Source organism: Diadema setosum, chromosome 22, assembly GCF_964275005.1.
Source record: "Diadema setosum chromosome 22, eeDiaSeto1, whole genome shotgun sequence".
In the NCBI taxonomy this organism is placed as follows: Eukaryota; Metazoa; Echinodermata; class Echinoidea; order Diadematoida; family Diadematidae; genus Diadema; species Diadema setosum.
This window is the reverse complement of record NC_092706.1, coordinates 18,842,280-18,857,788: the sequence shown is the minus strand read 5'-3', so window position 1 is coordinate 18,857,788 and position 15,509 is coordinate 18,842,280. Positions and strand designations below refer to the sequence as shown.

Below are 15,509 nucleotides of genomic sequence, written 5' to 3'. Positions count from 1 at the left end.
GTAAATAATTCTACTGAGTATTGCCACAATCTCAAACTCCAAACTTCAAAATGGATGATACAGCAATTGTTAGAATTGAATAGAATTCTCATTTCTCGTAGCCTGAAATGCCCCCGGTTCCCTGAGTTTGCTCCTCTCCGCATCATACTGTTTTCTCCAGTCTCCTGTTTCTCTCCCCTATGAGATGGAAACTGCCCCTCTCCCCCCCCCCCCCCTCCTTCTTCTTCCCTGTTGGGATTTTTTTAAGGTATTGGAGGTACTGGTGTTGACTGTGACCTGACCCAGATCAGCTCAAGGCTGCTGTTGACATCAGTGGCTTAGTCTCTATTCACAGACCCTGCACTTGTCAACGATTCCAATCGCTACCAATGCCCTGCATAGTGCAATTATGAATTTTGAATTTAAGCTATTTATCTCTCTCTCTTTCTCTCTCCCTTTTTTGCCGATCATTTTCTTTCCTACCTATGATGCCATTCAAACACAGCGTATATGTTTATGCAGCATCTCTGCAAAGCATTGTCATTTTTTTTTTAATAATAATGAATAGTACAGGCTTATTGATGTCATTTCCAAATAGGATAGGTGCAAGCATTCTTTTTTTGATACATCATGAATATTAGACTAACACAGCCATTAATCATATTATGGGCACTCACTTTCTTTTTTCAATTATGCATGAGGTTGCACACTGCGCTCGTCCTGTAACGTGTTTGTAAAACTTGGTTCGTATAGAGTAGATTGGCCTTCATGTTTTATGTCCGTGCACTAAGAGTTGAAATAAATCATTTAGAGTGTTAATTACAGCCTTGTGCAGATGAAATGACGAAGGACAGGAACAGATATGATCCTTGATCCATGCATGTGTAAACATGTGAGATGCGGATTCTCCACGTGACTGCCTGCCCAGTGAGCGTGTCTGTTTGTCTGTGTGCTTGTGAGGAAATACTGTACATGTATCGGTCTGTCAGTAACAATGCAAGGCACACGGAGCCTTGGTAGAGAAGCATTTGTGTTTGTATGTGCGTATGTTCTTGTGTGTGTGTGTGTGTGTGTGTGTGTGTGTGTGTGTGTGTGTGCGCGCGCACGCGTAAGGTCATCTAGAAGCCACGAGTGAGTCAGTAAACTCTGTGGATTAGATACAGTGGATTCATATCAAGCATTTTCATTCATACCGTAACTCTCACAAATGGCTAAGCACCGATGTGGATGGTCTCGGCTCATTTATGGAATGATAAAGTAATTAAGCCAAAGTAGTCTATGGACATTAAGAATATCAAGTTGCCTTCATCCCCTGGCAACTTACATGTATACACAGCTACAAATGTAGTAGTGATTTATTGCCTCAGAGGGGCACATTAAATAGCATGCATTTAGCCTTAAAGCACAAATATGAAAGAATGAAAGTGATTTGCTTTACAATACAAAACTGTGCTTCTGCCTACCCTTCGCATCTGTCTTAACCCATTGAGGACAAACTGATTTTGCTGTAACATGCATTTCCCATAGGCACCTGCCTGATTATTCTCGGGACTTGTCTTCAACGAGTTAAAACTGATGATGGATGATTCTGTGTAAAGAAAAATGTTTTGTAATATGATGCATGTGGAGCCCAAAGCTATAAAAACTATCAGAAGTGCATGCATTATGTAAATGTATGGTCAGTTGAAAACCACACAAACAAAAATAAAAGTATAAAAGAGATCTACAGACATAGTTATGAAAAAAAAAAAGCCTAGAAGTTGATCTTTCATTGAATATTCTCTCCCTACTTGTGATTGAAATTAACCAGTGACATGTGGTCAATTGTCAAGCAAATTAATGAGGTTTTTTAGGTATTAAGTTATTATGATTGAAAATAATGCCAATCCCCATCTGGAATATGATGGGCCTATTACTGTACGAGTTGAAATTTTCGTGTACAGATATTTTCGCGAATCGCTACTTGAAGGACATTTTCGCGTGTTGTTAATTTCGCGGTTGCGAGGGTCTAACTGAACTTACTTATTTGCGCGTGGTTATTTTCGCGGTTCAAAGGCGATTCGCGAAATTCGCGAAAATAAAACCACCGCGAAAATCTCAGCTCGTACAGTATTCACCCACACTAATCTCTTTGATTTGTTTGAACTCTTGAGTTATGATCACTGCTTCATTATATTCGATTCAAGGTATATGCAAATACATCCTACCCAATCCACATTGATTCTTTGAATCAAGAATACAAAACTCCCTGTTTTGACTGCCCTGTACATTCCCTACGATTTTTCCTGGTGTGTGTTCATGTACTTTTAGCATCAAATATAATTCTAATATCACCTTTCGTTTTCTTTCTCTTATTTTTATGCAGTAATTGTCATCATGATGTCCATCGCAACCAATGGCTATGCCGTCCTGTGTCGGGTGTGTGGCGACAAGGCGTCGGGTTTTCATTACGGAGTTCACGCTTGTGAAGGCTGCAAGGTAATCACATTGATTAGACCATCCAATCTCAAGGCCACAACTTGAGTCATATATATTTTTTTCTTTAATTTGTGTGACTTTCACAGAAATGGTCCAAAAACATCAATTCTGTGTTGAGACAACCTTTAAATACACATTATAATCCTGACTTCATAGGGGGGCTAATATTTACCCATAATTATTGCAGCCATTAATTCATGACATTTGTATGTGTGCATCAACCTTTCAAGAGCTGTGAAGATCCCTTATTCTGATACTGTATACACAAAATATGTGGTGATGATTTTATTTTTGTGAATTTTGCTAGTCGTGTTCTACTTGCAAATTTAAAACACATGAAAATAGTAACCCTGAGCCCATCATGAATATGACATGCATCTATATATTTCACCATTCAGCACTTAGTCCACAATTGTGAATTTAACCACTGGTGAAATTTCCGAAACTCCAGATTTGCGAAAAATTAGACTCCTTCACCCATTGAGGATGGACTGATTTTGCTACAACACGCATTTCCCATAGAACACCCTGCCCGAGTATACTCGGGACTCGTCCACAACGGGTTAGATATATGGCCTGTATGGTATTGTACATACTATGCAGCAGATATTGATTGCTAATTCACAGTATTTTTCTTCATTACTACATTGTATTGATATTGTGTCAATATGTGTTTGTAAAAACTTTGCATTATTGTTGGAAATGACATAAAATGAAGTGAAATGAAATGAAATGAAATGAAGTGTATTGTTTCATGATGACTGGTTATTCCATCTCCTGACTCTTGCACAAGTGGCATAATACAAATGACCTCTGCTTCAACATTTGATATTAAATTAGCCACGATAAACATTATTCTAAAAAGCAGTCCTTATTACAGCCACAAATTTACCTCTCTCATTTAAATGGTTTGCTTGCTCCAAATCTGGTTGCAGGGCTTTTTCAGACGCAGCATTCAGCACAACGTCAAGTATCGCGTCTGCAGCAAGGGTGATGAGTGTCTGATCATGAGGATAAACCGAAACCGCTGCCAGTACTGTCGCCTGAAGAAGTGCCTTGCTGTGGGCATGTCCAAAGATGGTAGGAGGACTTAGTGTTTATTCATGGGGTGTTTCCCCAATATTTTCTAATCCATTTGAATGTGTGCTGAATGTTGAGAGCTAAGCCAATTAATGTATTCATGTAGTGGGTGTTTTTAAAGGCATTATGTAGGATCAACACATGGAAAATTTTTACTCTTACTAGCTGTTTTAGAAAAAAAAAATTAGGTCTGTAGTATTTTTTTTTCTCCTGCAGAATTGTAAGAGTATTTGTAATGAAATGTTCAGACTACCCTGTCAGTAATATGACATGGCTTTCAGGAATTTTTAAAGTATCCCAAGACTATACTCAACTCAATAACTTTGATTTTGGGAAGAGAAATTTTGCCTTTCCCTTGAGGACTTAAAAAAAAAAATAGTCAACCTTCATTGTTGCAGTGTTTAGTTAACATGTTTTGTAGGCAATGACTTCTGGGATGATCAAACCACACAATTGCAGGATATTTTTTATTTTTCAAGTTACTCTGATCAGTACAATTTGTGTCAATGTAGAGATTCATTAGGCCACATAATTATCAGTCATAATATTACACACATATACAAATATATGACTGGACATATAGGAAGAACATAGACAGTGTAATATAATATAGGAAATGGTAAATAGTCTTTGTTTTTGTAGTGGGCAGGTGAATGGATTTAAAGGACAGGAAACTAGGAATTCTATTTGTTTTCTTCTCCCCAGCGGTGCGGCTTGGCAGATGCCCCAAAAAGTGCAAGCCCCAGGGCCTGCTCATGCCTTCCCCGCCCCGCTCCCCGGCCGGAGGAGAGGGGGAAGCCAGTAACTTGGAGGAGTCCCAAATGAAGATCGAGCAGCTCATCCTGAGCATACATGAAGCTCAGAAGAAGACGCTGTGGGACTGGGGCATCCTTCAATGTAGGAGTTACAACCTCCTCTCTCAGGTAAGCCAGAGCTTCCTCCAACAGTCCCATATACTTGTTTTTGTGCGATCTCTTAATAGCATGATCAACAATGTTTTATCTAGACATATAGCTATCCAAATCTATTATGTGATGCCAGATGTCTATTGTGTAGATATGAATCCTGAATTATTACATAAAGCTAGATATGCATGACATATGTTGGTTTTGTCTGCACAGCACTGTAGTTTCTCAGAGTCTCAGAATGGAATCACTGATGATATTCACCTTCATTAACATAAGGATTGAGAGAATGTAGCAATATTAGTACAACACATCATTGAAAGTTTGAGGAAAATCGGACAATCCATTCAAAAGTTATGAATTTTTGAAGTTTTTGTGCAGTCACCTCTGGATGAGAAGACTACTGCAGTGTATGATGTCACATGCATACAACAATATAAGGAAAATATAAAGAGAATTTCACAAATTTAATCTTTTGAAAAAAGTACACATTCCCTTGACTCGTTACTGATATGTGTTATGGGTAATATTATTCCCATTGTCTTTAGAAAGAGGCAAGTCAAGTGCTCTTTTATTATGCGAAAAAAGTGAAAATATGTTGAATTTTCTTACATTTTCTTTATACTGTTGTACTCATATGACATCACGAGCCTTAGTAGTCTCCTCATCCAGCGGTTCCAACATAAACATTTTAAAAATTCATAACTTTTGCATCGATTGTCCAATTTTCCTCAAACTTTCACTGATGTGTTCTACTAATATTGCTGCATTCACTAAACCCACATGTCTATGAAGGTGAACTTGTCCTTTAATTGTCTGTTTTATGGAAGCCTGAAGGTCAAATACACACCACTGCAGGTGGGTAAAACAACAGTGAAGACAATGAAATTTCTATAGGGCCTAAAACTGGCCTCACAGATTATAAAACATGAACATGAATTACACAATCATCTCTTTTGGGGGAAAACATTTCTTGTGTTGACACTTGAATGAGGAAATTTATCAGTACTTATGACATTTACCTGGTATAAAACAACCGATGGAGTCACTTTGTCTAGCATTTCGCTTCCTGTGCTTAAATTTTCATTTCAGCCTACAGTGAAGTGCTTCCACATTTTCCTTACAGCAAATAGAACTTATCCTTCAAAAGAGAAAGTTATTTTGAAGGAGAGCATTGAAACTAAAGCAGCAGATTGATTTATATTGGGACTGAATCTAGAAAATGAGAAAACTGCCATAATTCTAATGACTTTACATCATCTAATGTATAGTGTCACACCAACTTGATCATGTGACATCTATTAATATTTCTTGTTGCCATGCAGTTGATTTTACTTTTTTTTCAGTTTGTGTGAGAGTATTGACATTCTCATTCTGTGAAAAAGTATATGTGATCATATTCTCCTTGATATATTCTAGATATAGGTACTTGAAAAATTATTTCCCCACGATGAAAGAAGTTATATTTTGTGCACTAGACAAACTTTCAGAAATTGCTTGCAGTGACATGTAATGCTTTATAGCATCTGCATTGACACAGCCCTACACCATATCTGATAGGACACCATATTTATTGAACTTTCTGCTATTAAAGGGGATGGCTAGTAACTGATCAGTGGGAATCAGTGGGAATGCTGGGGGATGATTGGTCTAATCCTTGTGGGATTCATTTAAGAGTACATTATGTATCTATTGTTGTGTGAAAATTATTTGCTTCAGAATGATCTCATATTCAAGTAATGTGCAGTTTAATGTTTCCAGGTTAGCATGCCTGTACAGTGATGGCGGCGATTAAACTGCACATTACTTGAATATGAGACCATTCTGAAGCAAATAATTTTCACACAACAATAGATATATAATGTACTCTTAAATGAATCCCACAAAGATTGGAACAATCATCCCCCAGCATTCCCATTGATTCCCACTGCTCAGTTACTAGCCATCCCCTTTAAATCAAGGGTCACATTGTTTGACTGATTTTGCTCCAGTTTTCCATGTGTTTGGTTGGTTGTCATATTCATTTGAAATAATCACTAGTTGTTGGGGGGGGGGGTAGGGGAGAAACCCATACTTCAGTAAGCTGTGTGTGTGTGTTCGGCACCTAGCAGTGGCAGAGGTAAGAAATGTTCTTTTCTAACTGGCCTTGACCAAAATACCAGCAAGTACTTTCTGCTATAATATAATGCCTCTATCAAAACCATTCAATTTTGGGGATATTTACTGGTAACCCGTTAAATGATAGTCTTACTATGTTGAGATAACCATTGCTAGCAGACACTCATCAGGAAGTATGCCATATCATGCAGTTGGACGCTTTCATGATTTATGTCAGAAGGAGATAACCCGTGTTGATTCTGTAATGTAGGTCAAAAATATGATCAATATAAAATGTTTTAATGCATGGACTGTGTGCCTCGCAGTGCGAATTATATTGATTTGTTTTTCACAGTAACACTCAACAGTAAATATCTATTTGAGGACCCTGGAATAGTGGAATATTGGATAATTTGGTCCTCCCGGAGAATAGGAGTGACATGCATTATGCATTATGCTCTACTGCACATTCAGACGCTTCATGTCAATGATATTTTTTACTTCTACCAGGTGTCTGATAATAACAACAACAATGGGGACAGCGCCATCACGACACGCTCCAAGATCATCAACAACCTCATCACCAACAACTTCACCGCCTCGATCACGCGCATCATCAGCTTCGCCAAGCTGGTGCCGGGGTTCCTGGGCCTGGACAAGTCCGACCAGATAACGCTACTCAAGCAGGGCTCCCTGGAAATCCTCCTGGTGCGGCTCGCCCACTATCTCAACACCAAGGAGGAGGGCGCTAAGCTCATCGCCGGTTGCCAGGGGGCGTGTCAAATGCTGGAGGAGTGTGGACTGATAGCGCTGAAAGAGATCACACTGGATGTGGTGGACTTTGCCCAGAAGTTCAAGTCACTAGGAATTGTCACCAGCGAAGTTGGGCTTTTCACTGCCATCATTCTCCTTAGTGCAGGTAAATCATGATTTATGTGTGCTGCTATGTGTAACATTTTCAATTCCATCTGTCATGCTTAAAAAAAAAGAAATCTCACTCCCTCTTTTTCTCACCCTCTCTCTTCTTTCTCTACCAGCCCCCTTTACACTCTGTGTAGCCATGTTCAGCCCCACCCCCCCACCCCCATCATCATATCTCAATTCTTTGGCTTAGAAAACAAAAGTTCTCTGACCTAATATCCTGAATCGACAACCCAATAAATGATGTATTCACTCATGCTGTCTTGACTGTACTGACCCTATCTATAATTTACTTCTTCATCTCTCTCGCTTTCTCTATGTCTTCCACAGAGTTACTGTTGCACTTGTCTTCATAAGTTTATATCTTTTTGTTTGGGGGGGGGGGGTAGTTGGGGTTGGGAGAGATGTTGTTGGTTCTGTCTCTAGTTTTCTGTGTTTTGTCTATGCATGCATACATTCTGCCATCCCACTTTATCAACTTGCTGCTCCGTTACCGTGGTGAACTCTTTGTCAGTTCGTTGACTGCCCACCTACACTCCTCTCACTCACCCGATTGGTCGTCGCTACGAGGACGGAGCAAGCGGGTGCATAGAAATGTCAGGGCTAGATTGGATGCTCGTCGGAGAAATGGTAGAAATTTGTGGCCAGAAATAGAGTCGATTTGATTTCAAAGGGATGTGAAGAGTGCGTCACCCTCTTTGAGTGGAAAAGTGAATCACGGGGAGGAAAGAAAATAGCGTAAGCTGCCATCTGTCTGGGTCTGTTAAAAGCTGTAGTCACTAACCCCCTCCCCCCTCCCCCTTCCCCCACCACCATACCAATGACCTTTGCCAAATGCCCTTGTGTTTCCACATATTTCTCCAAATATAGAAACAGTCTGATAGATTTTGAAGCATTTTCTCCTTAAGGCTAATGAAGTAATGTGAGGTCAAAAAAAGGACAATATGTTCTTCATCCCTCTTGCAAAATGAAAGAACATATATGTCGCCTGTAGCATATCATCGTCACAATATTATCACCATGGAACAACCAGATCTATTATTTTCATTCACTTCTGTTTGTTTTTTACAATTCATGGAATGCGAATTAATTGATGCCCTTCTCAATCCTCAAACCCTGTGATTTTGCAGTGCAAGGTTAACATTCATGGGGGGGGGGGGGTCTAGATTGATAAGACTAGTGGGATGCCTTTAGCAAGTGCTGTAGAGGCTACTAGTGTTGATCCTCCCTGAACTCATCACATACAAGCACTGAGATGAGGATTTGTGAGAGGGCTTAACCCGTTGAGGACGAGTCCCGAGTATACTCGGGCAGGTGTCTATGGGAAATGCGTGTTGTAGCAAAATCAAACCGTCCTCAATGGGTTAAAGGGACTGTACAGCACTGGTTGAGGTGGGGATTCATGTTTTGAGCATTCCTAAGTGAGATAATGAAAAGCCTCTTATGAAATATGAAAGAGCATGGATTCAACGTTTATTTGATGAATTTTGGTTTTCAAATGGCTGAGATATCCAAAAAAGTGCTAATAATAAAAGGCAACATGCCACAACTTTATTAGGATCTCTTTGTTTCACCTTGTTTTTGGATATCTCAGCCATTTCAAAACTGATTTTCATCAAATAAACTTTTGATACCCCTTAGAACTGCATGCTCTTTGACATCTCATAGAGTGGTTTCTGAATATCTCACAAAACATTAAAAGCTAAATCCTCACCTCGACCAGAACTGTACACACCCTTTAATAGTCTACAGCACAAAACCATTTTTCCCCTAGAGAGCTCAATTCTGCAATAATAAATGATACCTGCACTTTATTTATAGATATGTCCACACACAAACAGGCACACACACACATACACACTTTCTCTCTCTCTTTCAGATATCAAGTACAATATGGCTGTGACAGGACATTAATTTTTCCTATGTGGTGATCATGTGACATTTGAAAATGACAAAAATGCAGTGTCTTGAGGAATTCAGGAGAGAATGCCGCAGTTCAAGACAAGATATAAAAACATGACCTAAAGTTTGATTAAAAAAAAAGATATGGGAAAAAGTAGAAATGGGAGAGACTACATATAGGGGATTGTGTACCAAAACAGCTCTTGAACTACAGCAGTAATGTAGGTCAGTGGGTTCACAGCTTGGTCACCTTGGAGCTGAGAGTGCTGGAGTGGTGCCCTGATGGTATTTGAGGAGGAAACCCAGGGTATTCAACCATATCCATTGTTAATCAGAAGAAGCCTCTTGAAACGGGGGTCACGAAGAAGTGGGGCAGAAGAAAAATTGTTTAAAAGCAGACATTGCTTCTCTGCATTTAGAACATTGCCAGGGTTTCAGACTTGAAATGTCCTTTTTTGACTTTAAGTGACAAGTTGTCATATTAGATATAAAATAGAATTACAATTCACTGTCCAACAAGGTACATTGCTAGAGTGTATATATGCTAGAGAAGATATATTACCTTGGAAGAGAATTTGAGAGATCCTTGAACTGATTGAATTTAAAAGGAAATTCAGGGAGTGTCTTCCGTTACTGAATCGGCAGGTAGAATTGAGTCTGAAATATCAGAATGCTTTCTTCCAAATTGAGTAAATTGCATTTTTCTGTTCCAGGAGCATGTGGTTCAATGTAGAAAACGCAAGTGCAAAGAGGGGAAAAAGAAGTTGCCCCAGAAAACATGAAGCCTCACATTAAAAACACATTCTAGTTTACTCAGCCCAGAGTGGAATCCATCCGGTGGCCTAGATCGTGTGCCAAACGCCCTGACGTGTATCTAGGATACGCAGAAAGAGCCCCCCGAAAAGTCGGTCAAGGAATCTGGCGATGTGTTTTTGTCATGCTCCTAACATCTAATTGGCTGCGCAGATGTACTGTCTGTGGGCACGGGGCGTCTATTTCTGTCTCGGGCTGGATGCTGGGCAAGAAAGCTCAGGAGGAGCGGATAAGGGAGGCACGGGGGACCGCTTTAGACATAGACATAGAAAAGAAATATGAGAGGGAAGAGATGTATGAGGATACAAAAGAAAATGGGGTAAATTCGTTTGCGTGAGGAAAAGATGGGTTATGTTGGGTTTAATGATGTGCGCAGACAAATATTGTATGAGGTATGGACAAAAGCAAAGTACCAAGGGAACACCGTCTCAGTAAACAGGTTGGCACAGGGTAGGAAAGCTACAATTGGGACACTGACATGAGAAGAGAAATGCATTGAGAAGGAGAGAGTGAGATGAGAGGAGGAAAAACAAAGATGACAAATGGAATTTTAAACAGCTTGAAACAATACATGGAGGATAAATTCATAAATTTGATGCTATAACAAGGGCAATTTTTTAAAGACGAGAAAATGGAATTCAGGATTCAATGACAGATTATTTGATGTTTTGTATTTAAAGCATGTGAAGATTAAGATTGAATAAATGCTTGTTCGTCTACATACTTTCACAAGTGATTCGCATTTCATTATAACGGTGCATATTTCTTTCTTTTTTTTTTCTTTGTCAATGGCACTCAGAAAAGACTTCCTTATAATGAAAATTTCACTATAAGCGTGTTCATTACAAGCGAATTTTAAACCATCGACTTTGATGATGACCATTTTGGGTCCTGAATTTTCATTTTTTTATCACAATATTTCATTATAACCATAATCCTTTATGGAAGTGCACTGTATATTCATATTTGCATGCATGACAAGTTTTCCAAAGGAGAAGGTGCCTGATTATCATTCCTAATATCTTTGTGTGCATTCACAGTGTTATGTTCATGACACGCCATAACATTTAGAAATGAAAAAAGAAAAAAAAAAAACAACAACAAAAGATAGGTACAAGATGAATCAGAAAGAGCAAGTGAGTGAGGGGGGGGGGGGGGTAAGAAAAAGAGAGATGGGTAGGAAAGGAAGAGGGGATAGAGAGATGGAGCTATGTAAGGGAATTTGTCAATAAATCCTGAGCATGACATCACAACTCATTCAAGGGTCAGAGTGAGAAGTTCTCTTCGCTGAACCTGCAGTAAGAAGTATGTCAAGGGCTGGCTGGGAGTGCTAGAGAGGCTTGGGGGGACTGTTTACGGATGTGAGGTCTGCGGTAAATGTATCCATCCATTGGGGCGGCTCATTTCCTCCTGAGGGGATATCACATTTAGTGTACATCTCTGCCCCTAATGATGCGCTACAGGCTATTCCTCTTCATGAGACACTAGTACTTGTTCGGGAGAGAATATGTCTTCCAATAACATTTAGCTCCTGCCTACATTGCCTGTGGCATTGAGGTACTCTATATGATGCACTTGAAGGCAGCCAGCAAAAAACAAAGAAAAAATAAAAACAACAAAAACTAGAAAAACAAAGCAAAAAGAAAAGAGCAAAATCAGAAAGAAAAATAGCCACCACCAAACAAACACAAACACAAAAGCAAACAAATAAAAAGAACACAACTATAACAAGAACAAAACAAACACTGCCCTTAGCTGTAAACATCTCTTGACATTTGCTGTTGCTTATGATGTATCTATAGGCAAATTTCAATCATTCTTCTATGATTATGCAAGGATCTTTCATGCTTCTTACTTTGTATTAAAATACATGGTGTTTTATTTTCTTTGAAATATAGTACACTGTTCTGCAGGGCTGTGTGTGGTGTGGTTTGGAAAAATGAAAAGGTCTTCTCTATTTTGATTGATATTTTGCCAATCATGGAGAGTTACCGGTAGTCTAAAGGTTGGTTGCATATTTCACCATATTTTCCTTTAAAGCTGTTTTGATTGTTAGCATGAATGATTTTTAGTAATCAAGGAAACTTGTTTAATATGAATGATAACCAGATGCTTGCAAACAGTTTGGCTATCAAGTGAAATATCAAATCATTATACTATAACATTAACGAGTATGTTCAGGAAAGAAAACAAAAATCTGTGTTTTAATCAGTATGCCATCTTTGTTTCTTTCTTGCCCTCCACCTTTTCTCTCATCCAGACCGGCCGGGCCTCAAGTACCCACAGCACATTGAGCCACTTCAGCTGCAGGTCATACAAGCACTACAGTCCCAGGTTCTTCACAACCACCCCAACGACCGCTCCGTGTTCCCCCGCCTCATGACTCGCCTCTCCGACGTCAGGCAGTTCAGTGTCATCAACTCGGACAAGATGCTCAACATCTTCGATGCAGGAAAATGAGGCAAGCCAGGCTTTGGGAAACAATAGACCCACTTACCTGGAACTGTGATAAAACTGACACTGAATGTATATGTACATATGGTGAAAAAAGAAAATACCTTGGTCACACGTGGACATGCAGTCATGGAGCATTTGGGACCATGATTTAACTTGGAGAGCAGAGGGGTAATGAAACTGCCCCCTACCCCCTTCCAATGGAAACTGGTCCTGCCTCCCCCATGTCCTTCATTGCAGCCATCATTGCATTCCACATGCCAGGAGCAGTGAATTGTCAGTGCCTGTTTGGACCCCGCGCTTCGGACTAATAGCTGGCTCCCGCTAGGTTCCCATCATTATCATCTGGACCGCAAGATCTGGCTTCACTCTCAAACGGGACCAGTGGCAGACATCTGTGGCTGGGGATTCAAAAGACTTTCATAATTTTTGCTCATCAACTCTTTTTTTTTTCTTGTAGCACATGCAAGATGAGTGGGATACAGTAAATGCGTACTTACATGGATGTGCTTGTGTTGATGATGATATGTTTTCTTTAAAAAATGAAATAAATGTGTGGTGTGTGTATTATTCCAGGTAAAATGCTTTATTTTTCATTTCCTAACATAATTGTGGGGAAAAGCTGTTACAAAGAACTTAAGTGGGGTAAAAATGTATTGAGAAATGCAAACCTTAACCATCCTTTGATGTTTACAGCACATTTTGTGACCATGAATATCAGCACTAAAGGATAACAAAGGAATATTGATAGGCACATATGAACCAGCTGATGTGGATGGTTTCTAAATAAATATGAACTTGATTTAAGAAGACAAAGAACTTCTATAAAGCCAAATATTTCATATGTACTTTAGCCCGAAGTTGTTTCATTTTCCTTTATTGCTTATATTTTGGGCTGTGTGTGTATCAGTAGTACCTTTATCAAATAGGCGGGCACATTTTGCACGAAGTGTACAGATATACAAATTCAAAATGTAAGCAAGCTATTGTACATGTTAGTCAACTTTTGCTCTTACAGCTCTCCTTGCACTCAGAGAAAACCCACTTAGTGCATTTAACATGTACATGGTGCGTGGTAAAAGTGCAGCTGGTTGGCGTTTGCGGAAGAAAATGCAGTAATTGAGTGGATCTTGTTACATTTTAATGAAATCAGGAGATGTTGCTGGGTTAGCTGCCTACTTTCCCTAGTATGCCAGATTTTCCACTTCATTTATTCCACAGTCCTCTACGGCTGAAGGCGACAAAGTACTTAATGTAGCAAAAACTGTTAGTGATATATAAAGAAAAGTTGTTATTCTATGCTGATGGATTCAGGATAATGATTGCTTGTGTAAACACACACACACACACACAAAAAAAAAACCACCCAAAACAAACCAAAACAAACAAAGACCCACTGTGCTCTGTAAATTTGGCTCAAGCATGGAAACAGATGAGTACGCCAAAGGCCTTAACCGTCCACCATTTTCTGCATTTGTGTGAGGCCAATTCAGGAAGATAAAACATTAGATTTGTGTTTTGTGTTTTTTGTTTTTCTGATACAAGTGCAAAATGTGTCAGTCCAACTTGTGCTGTGTATATATCTGAATATAGTGTAGATAGAAAGGACTGGACTAAGTTATAAAGATGGTTTGTACATAGCACATGAGGTGTAGGCCTTTTGAAGTGGTGGTGAAGAATTGATAACAATCTTCCACACCACTTTGCCGATTTAAGTCAATGGGAAGAGATATATTGAATATTTTTGTAATTCTAAATTATTTTTGAATTCAGCTTGAATGCTCGTTGCGGAGCTCTTTAATAATTAAGTGAAGTCACTCAATTGAAAAGAAATATAGATATTAAAGTAGACATTATATAATTTGTGTGTTTTGTTTCAGTCATTATCAGCTTGTGCCGGGCAGCTTAGAATATGCTAGATTTTTCGGAAAATTTTCTACTCATTTCGGTAGATACTGTGTAGTTGTATTCTTCTAAAGTCCAGTGTCAAGAGTCATTGTGCAGTGTGTGGTATTCAAATGTAATGTGAGTATTAACAAAGGAGTGAAGTGATGTACTACACACATAGTGGACGGACCAAACTAGCAAACAAGGAATTTCCTTGGTTATTGTTGGTAAAGATATAGATTTAAAACAGTCCAACCCACAATGTTACTGACATGTGTGCCATACATAATGCCTATGAGCTTCTAAAAACAATGTAAATCTTCCATCCCATGTTCCTGTGTTGTTTAACAGCCTTTTACTGGCAAGTATAATTTTGACATTATTTTATTTATTTTTATTTTTGACTGAACATTACTTATTTCAACCTAAACGGTAATCACATCAGTGATTGTATTAATTGTTCAGTCTGTCCTCCAGCTTTGTTTGTGTTGGTGTTTAGTTGTTTTTTTTTTACATTTTGACACGATATCATTTTAGTAAATCAGGCCATCAATTAGGGCAAAGTCTCAGCCAGATAGTGAATAATTATTAGCTTTGGGGATAAAGAGAGAATTCTGCAGTCTCTTTTAATGACTACAAATCAACTCACCGTATCCGTTTTTGAATATTTTCATCACATATTGCTGCTTTGCTGAGCCACAAGTCTTTAAGGGATGATAACTATTGTGCAATATGCAGAGTGAGCCTTTGACTCTCTCAGAGTTATATATACTTCTCTCTTTTTTTTGCCATCAAATGTCACTGAAGTGAATTTTGTTAAAATTCTTACCTTGTAATTTAAGACACTGAGTCCATATTGTTGAGAAGGTGCAATATTTATTATAATCTTTAATACACATCTGCTCTTTTCCTTTTTATTTTTTTGGTGTTTGCAAGTGTAACATTTTAGCAGTACAAGCTGATGCTGAATCCAAAGAATAACAAAGAGAAAGA

The 15,509-nt window shown here is 38.9% G+C and overlaps 1 protein-coding gene across 1 annotated transcript; it reads left to right on the top strand.

Moving 5' to 3' along the window:
* The first annotated feature begins 2,348 nt into the window (after positions 1–2,348).
* Positions 2,349–12,792, top strand: LOC140245341 (nuclear hormone receptor E75-like). The gene is made up of 5 exons (XM_072324920.1): positions 2,349–2,457; positions 3,393–3,537; positions 4,243–4,460; positions 7,050–7,458; positions 12,436–12,792. The coding sequence occupies exons 1-5, from the start codon at positions 2,356–2,358 to the stop codon at positions 12,633–12,635; spliced, it is 1,074 nt and encodes a 357-aa protein (XP_072181021.1). The 5' UTR covers positions 2,349–2,355; the 3' UTR covers positions 12,636–12,792.
* The last annotated feature ends 2,717 nt before the right edge of the window (positions 12,793–15,509 follow it).